A 7,834-nucleotide genomic window follows, 5' to 3' on the forward strand; every position below is an offset into this window, starting at 1 on the left:
AATAGTTTTATTTAATTATTATTATTGTTTATTGGTAGTATTATACTTATGAATATTTTAGTTTAGTTTATGAATTTTGGACAAAGCTAAATTTTCTGCTAAAATAACTAAGCTTATAAAGTATTACTGAGTTTATGCCAGAATGTTTATTAGTTAGGGTATACTCAACTTAATGATTCTTTACATTACATTATAATCTTTATAGGTTTCAGTTTTTGTGACTTCATTAATGGCATTATTTACTTGTGTTCAGTTTATTAACACTCCTACGAAAAGACGTTTCTAGTCCTGATTTCTCCAAGCCATTTCCCCTGGCTGTGGTTTCGCTAGATAGTAGATAGGGACAGTGGGAATCTCGTTAATCCATTCATTAATGGATTTAAATGGCAATTTCATTTAAATACAAAATTATTAGCCTAATATTAATAACCTTTCAAGTTGCTCTGGGGCCTATTAGGCCCCACTTTTCGTAGGAGTGTTAATTGTATTATATATTTCAATTATGATCTGTGTACTTAACTGTTAATCAAAACATATTTTTAAAAATCTGATCAAACTAACTCAAAATTAAGTTTCAATGTATAAAATGGATACAGATGAGTCATTGCATTTCATGCTGAATCACCATACTGATAGCCTAAATAAATAAAATTAAACGACTGTATCTTATGCCAAGTTTCCTTAAGGATAGTTTTAACAAATAAGACAAGATAATTTGTTTTATTTTTACTATGAAGGTGGAACTTTTCCAAGTCCCAGTGGACCCCTAACCCACACACCTCCAATCACATCAAACCATTGTAAGATGGCTTCATCTCTCTCCAATATGCTGGTCAAGGAGCCAAACCTAATGCCTGTTCCCTCCCCACAACAAATAGCTTTTGAAGGACAAGAATTAACTATCCAGAAACAACCTAATATTAATCTTGGAGATCCGAGCACAGTATCTCCTTCAGGGTGAGTAGACTTGTAGCAACTGTAATGCTCAAATTGTATAAGTGTGCAAAAGCTGTTTTTATTTCAGTATTCCCATGTATTTAGACCATATGATTAAAGTGACTATATGAAAAAGAAAAGAAACAAGATACATAATTTATTCTAGTAGTTTGTTGGTTGTACATCTGCAGTTGTCCATTTGAATAAATTAGAATGAAAACAACTGTTTTACTAAATGTTAAGTCAAAAAAGTCAAAAGCAATGTTTCCTCTAATGTTTTCAATGCATGTATAGTATAAAATATGCACCAATACCAAGGCAATGAGCAGATGTGCAATGAGTTTCTTTTAAGGAGGGTATTACTATTTAGTTACTTGGACTTTAGGCATATTGAGAATCATTATGCTGTTTTGCAATGCTGCCAGTTAGTTACTTGGGCTTTAGGCCTATTGAGGATCATTAGACAACTTTACAGTGCTACCAGTTAGTTATTTGGGCTTTGGGCAGTCAACATGCTGAGACTCTTCTCCATTTCTGATGATTTGCGTGGCTGGAACAATGAAGGGAGTATCACTTGATTGGTTGTTGTGTGTCCACGCAGATTAGAGGGAACACTAGTCAAGAAAGTATAGGATTTATAAACTTGTACTTTCCAGTCCATACTTACTTTAGGGTACAATTGTTGCAAATTTCTTTTAAGGTGTCCTAAATAGTGTCATGTTTTGCAGGATAAAGCAATGAGAAAACAAAACTGTTCTGTAAAAGAGGGTAAATCAGTAGTTACTTTACTTTCAGTATTGCTTATGGAGTATTTTACCTGTACTTTCTCATGTTCACAATGATCAGTTCAACAATTTAAGGATTTATTTAACATCTTCAAGCATAAAACTGTATGATATTCAGCAGTGTAGTTGATGAACAATGTTAATATTCTACTATAAATCTTAGTTATTCTTTTTTCACAAATTTTGTTGGTCACTGTTAATATGACAGGTAATATTTAATTCTAGGTTTGTAATTGTGAAGTTATTTTAAAATTATTGTTTAAAATGACAGTTGTGGTATTACTTATAGATGTTGCTTAACATTTGTAAATTTAAACTATCTTACTTGACCACATCTATAATCAAGGTGTTGTTACAGCATAGGAAAAAAAAAAAGGTAGGAAGATTATGGTGGAAGAAAGTAAGAGTTATTTAAAGAAATGTATGAGGATGTCTTCCTTTGGGTGTAATAACTGTTTGTAATAAACCTAGTGTGTGTGTAAATTATTTGCAATTATTCAGATATTGTAAAATTTGTAATAATTGTAATATGTTATCAGTAATGTTGAAATACTGGTACAAAAATTAATAGCTTATGGATTTAATAAAGAAATTTTATTAAAAATTTCTAATAACTATTTTCAGTTGTGAGTAAGGTCATTTAACAACTTGGCACTACTTTATGCAGATGTACATCTTACTGCATATAAATGCTTCTTTAGAGCATAATAGTTACAGTAGACTAAATGGGTGACAGTTGGGAGTTATACTAGTTAATTTATATAACTGGATGAGCCCCTTTATGCTAGTATAAATCAATTAGTGCTTTTCCACCATTACGGGGGCTGAAATGTTAACTTCAAGAGATAAGATTATTTAACTTACTCACCCCCAAATGGCAGTACTTTATTTTTATTCTTCAATTAATTTTTCTTTACTTTGGAGAGCAGTCATCTTCTCACAACTGTCTGTAGGTAGTGAAGAGTGATATAGATGTGAGATGTTTTGGGCTTGAGCACTCACTCTCCTAATTTCTATACCCATTTTAGTTTTTTTTATTGTATTTCTTTATGTGAGACTGACAAATAGAGAAGACTGATAAACAGTGTATCCCCACTGCAATGCGTGTCCTATTTATGCTGTCACCTTCAAAACCTAGGGTACATTTTATATCCCACATAAAAGCTTGTACCATGGGATCTTTCAAATTAGTGTGGTTTTTATTTTTGCTTTGTCTTGTTTTTGGTTATAACAAACTAATGTAATTAATTAGAAGTTTTAATTTTCTGTTTTTAATGTAGTCCTACCTCTTGAATTTGTTTCACTTTACTTCACTGTATCAGTATTAATATTCTCTAAAATATATATGCAGAAATATTTTTTAAGAAATCCTAGATTTGAAAATTCATTTGAACAATTAATGTTTATTGCTCTTTGTTTTGTTTTCTTAAGGCTCAGTTTGAAGTAAGATGTTTTATTAATTTTAGACTACCACCTGGTAATACAGATGTGAGTTATATGCCAAGCATAGGTCCTCCTGTTGGTTCAGGTTGCACTTCTACTGCTTGTAGTGGACCTCACACACATTCCTCACAAAATGGAGGATTATCCAACAATGGTGGATTCCATGACAGTAGGCTGATACCACAAAACTTGCCAAGATTCTCAGGGCCTCAGGAGTCCAGTTTGGAGCAAATGGCTCGTCTAGCAGGGATTGCATCAGCAGATAAGTTTGTGGGACAAGTAGCTCCACCTCTAGGGATGACCACGTCAGTTAATAATATGAGTGTTTTGCAAAAGTTTCCAACAGCTGGAACAAAGAATAGGTTTAGTGTGCCTAGTGGTAATTCAGAAGCTAGATTTGGAGCTCCTACTGTTAATCCAGAAGCTAGATTTGGAGCTCCTACTGTTAATCCAGAAGCTAGATTTGGAGCTCCTACTGTTAATCCAGAAGCTAGATTTGGAGCTCCTACTGTTAATCCAGAAGCTAGATTTGGAGCTCCTACTGTTAATCCAGAAGCTAGATTTGGAGCTCCTACTGTTAATTCAGAAGCTAGATTTGGAGCTCGTACTGTTAATCCAGAAGCTAGATTTGGAGCTCCTACTGTTAATCCAGAAGCTAGATTTGGAGCCCCTACTGCTAATCCAGAAGCTAGGTTTGGAGCCCCTACTGCTAATCCAGAAATTAGGTTTGGAGCCCCTACTGCTAATCCAGAAATTAGGTTTACAGCTCCTACTTCTAACCCTGAAGCTAGATTTGGTGTTCCTACTGTCAGTCCTGCTGCTAGGTTTGGAGTTCCTACTGCCCCCCTTGGAACTCCTACTATTGATACTGGAGTTAGGTTTGGGATGCGTACTTGTGGTAACACTGGTGCTCGGTCTGGGACCAGATTTGAAGCTATATTTACTGATACTAAAGGGAAACTAGAGCTTCAGACTGTTGATCCTGAACCAAGGTTTGGTGAAGGAGTACAGACACTACCAAACTTTCCTGCTGAATCTCCAATTCAACTTTTAGATTCTCAACTTTACAACCATCCAGACATGTCTATTCCTGCAGGTTCAACACACCTCCAGTCCTTACAGAAAATGACACTTCCTTTTGATAGTCCTCCAACCAGCAAACCAAGCTTAGTATCTGCATCAAATGCACCAGGAAGAAATAATGATCTTCCTATACAACCTGCCTCTCAACCTTTGGCCTCACATAGACTAACTCATTTTGAACCTTCACCCTCCAATCATTGTGATTCTACAAGATCTGTGGACTCTCAGATGCTGGCAAATATGAATACATCCAGTATGAAAACCAGTTCCTTATCAGGGAATGCCAACCAGGGCCAAAAAGTAAACTTCAACACATCCATGCAAGGTCTCCACCAAACTGTGGACCAGCACACAGGATCTCAACAACATCTACAGAGCCCTCAAATGGCCCACAGTATGGGAGTATGTCCTCAGACTATAAATAATACATATGTGAATGCTACAATGGCCATACAGCAGGTAAACATTCAGAATATAACAACTGCATCAATGCAACCCAATCCATCAGTGATGCCTGGACAGCAAACATTTAGTTCATCCATCACAACAGGTCCCCCAATTGTACACAGCTCAGCTTCTCCAGCACCTTCAATGTTTATGGGATCATCAGGACCTAGCCCTCACATGCTACATCCTTCTACAGGACAACGAGTGACATGTCACCAAACAATAAATTCCTCAGGCCTGCATATCAGACCTGGAATAATTCCCTACCTCCCAGAAATGCCAGTACAATCTGTCAATGGTGCCAATGTTCAGGTTAAAGCCACTGCACCCAATACAATTCAGTATCTTCCAACAAGACCACAAATTCCTTCAACTCGTGGGTCAGAATGTCCACCAAGTATGGAGTTTCTTCACAGATTAGCAACACCTTTGACTAATTTAGAGAGTAAGGTTCCTACCCAGAACCTTCAATATTTCCCTGGGATGGTTCCAGTGAATGACCCTACACAACCAGGCCCACACATAAGACCAGATATGGGTCCAGTGACTGGTATGCATAGTATCCAACATGTGGGAATGGCCAATGGTCCAATGTTACAGAGGTCAGCTTCTGACCATATGCCTTATGTAGAGGCACAATTGTATCAGGGACAGATGGTTCCTCATGCTATCCACTGTCATCCACAGCTTACACGATATCCTGGTGGAAGAGCAATACCTGGAATGACAGTAGAAGGAGGGTTTCCTGACAAGCCATATTCAGTTTCTCATGCAGGACTAGGTTCCAACACCTGTCAACCTCTCCCACCCTCCATAAATTACAGTCGAACAACTGCTGATCCAGGTTATACAGTGCAGTTCCACAACTTCCAGCAGCAGTCTTATGCAGCTGAAACCTTTGGCTGTCAGATGAACACCCACAACAATGTGCTGCCCACACCAAGCTTTCTTGGGCCTAAGTGATTAATATAAGTTGTATAAATATCTTTTGAACCAAAGTTATTACCAACTAGAGATGTCATTGTAGGTCAGAAATAATAAGGTGAAGATATTTCTAAGTTAAAAAAGCTGACTATATTGCAGTTAAGTGAACACAATGGTTCAGTACTGCAGTAAAAAGCATCAATGATTATAATAAATGGTGTGTGTTAAACAGGAATAAAAAGGAGCTTCACCTAATGGTTTAAGCAAGCCAAAGCATGAAATTGAGTGACCAGTTTTGTGAACTTCAGTAGTTCTTTACCTGAATTAACTGATACTCGAGTACCATAGAATGCATTTATGAGATACTCTGTTAGTGTTTTTTAAGTTTCTTAAATACCTAGTGAAATCGTTGTGGTTTCATTGCTCAAATGGTGTTAGTAAAAGTAAAAAAAAAAAAAAACACTCATCATAGAAAAACAGGAAAAAAAAACAAAGAACTGAGAAAACGTATCTCCATTTTATTATTATATCTTTGTGGATATTTCAAAAGATATTAAATTGTGAATTAATCTATATTTTGGCAGTTAAACTGCTCATAGTACCATTTGTGGTATCTTTTTTTATCTTGTTATTATTTTATTCATTAATGAAGTATAGCTTTGTCTGTTATTAAAGGCTTGTTATATTTGTATTTTACACACATGAAGTTCAGGTTACAGCTGCCTGAATAATTTGTTGGTGCCAACTAGTTGAGTTTTTTATTCAAATTTATGTCAGTATTTTATCACATATCTCTTTTTTTTTGTGATCTTAAAAAAAACCGACCTGGTATATTTATGTTCTTTTGGTTGCCACCAGGGAGTCAGTTTTCTTCATGGTGCTGCTCAGGATAAACGCTCAACTGTTTTTAATGAAATTGCCTATGCTGATTTTCCGGAGTCTCAGGAGAAATGTAATTCTTGTAGAAAGTGTATATTTTAATCCATAGGCAATCTTGTTCTACTGCCTATGTAAAATTTTTCATAGATAACTTTAACTACAAGAAAAAAAGGTTTTAGTGTGGCAGAATTTGTGATAGAGCTGGCCAAACCTTAAAAAATAAAAGAACAACGAAACTTGAACTTAAATATATTTTAAATCTTAACTTGTTTTTCAGTCCCTACAAATATTTCTGCATTTTTATATTATTATCAGATCTGAAATTTTCAAAAAAAAAAAATACAAAGTAATAATGGAGGAAAATCTATTAATTAGGGATTTGGTAGAGCAATGATAAGTGAAAATAGACTTTAAAAATTTTTGTGTGAGATCTTCCTTTTAAGTGATAAATATTAAATTGCACTGGATTTTATATTAAGACCTAGCTCAAAACACATTCATAAGGCTTGCCTTTTTCTTATAAATTCTTCTTTCTATTTAGAAGCATTAGCATTGTATATATTGTTTGTAACCTATACACTCCATACACTGTGTAAATGACTGGTTGAGAAACAAAGTGTGTCTTTAAAGCTATAATATTACTTAAATATTTTATATAATTAGTAAGGGGGAAAAAAAGTATAAAACAAACTTGCAGGTAGGAAGTTGAAAGAACTAAAACACAGTGTCATTGATTTTTCTCAGTAAAATCTAATTTAGTGTCTTTCACTAAGATGTTATCAACGTAATTTTTCTGGATAAAAAATCAGGTGCATGAAGACTACATTTTAAAAATGTTTCCACTTTGTAACTTTTTTATTCAATTTTGAGTACTTAATTTTAATCGAAACATCTCAGCAGTGTAAACAGTATTTTGTAGGACAATTGCTTTTAAAAAGAAATTTGGTTACTTGACATGACAATGCAAAGCCAAAAGTATATAATTTTTGTCAGTATGTTTTCTTGTAAAACGTTTGTCACCGTTTTCGTGCACTATTGTACGTTATGATGCTATATTGGTTCTTTTGTTGTTATGAAATTCAATAAAACTGTTGCATAGAATTTTATTCGGGTTAACTGGTTTATTAAGTTTTAATGAAACTCTTTGAGGTAGAATAACCTGACACAAACAGGACGAATAATTTAATTGAAACAATGGTGCTATTTAAGTAAAATCTTTAGAATTGGAACCAAGTTGATTATAATTTCTAGAAAATGTGTGAACTGTTGATGACATAGCATGTATCAGTGTTCGTACATCAAGTGTAATAACTACGGAAGAGAGAGGTTAATGAAGA

General features: G+C 34.7%; 1 protein-coding gene across 7 annotated transcripts in view; it reads left to right on the plus strand.

The window, feature by feature from the left end:
- LOC143257025 (uncharacterized) overlaps positions 1-7,601 on the plus strand; it is a 66,898-nt gene extending 59,297 nt beyond the window's left edge. For all 7 annotated transcript variants that reach the window (XM_076515094.1, XM_076515096.1, XM_076515095.1 and 4 more), the window contains 2 exons: positions 738-957; positions 3,188-7,601. In XM_076515094.1, the coding sequence (XP_076371209.1) occupies positions 738-957; positions 3,188-5,657 (2,690 nt within the window). In that variant the 3' untranslated portion in view covers positions 5,658-7,601. The remainder of the gene's footprint in view (positions 1-737; positions 958-3,187) is intronic.
- Positions 7,602-7,834: the final 233 nt, after the last annotated feature.

This window comes from Tachypleus tridentatus, chromosome 7 (assembly GCF_004210375.1).
Source record: "Tachypleus tridentatus isolate NWPU-2018 chromosome 7, ASM421037v1, whole genome shotgun sequence".
Taxonomy (NCBI): Eukaryota; Metazoa; Arthropoda; class Merostomata; order Xiphosura; family Limulidae; genus Tachypleus; species Tachypleus tridentatus.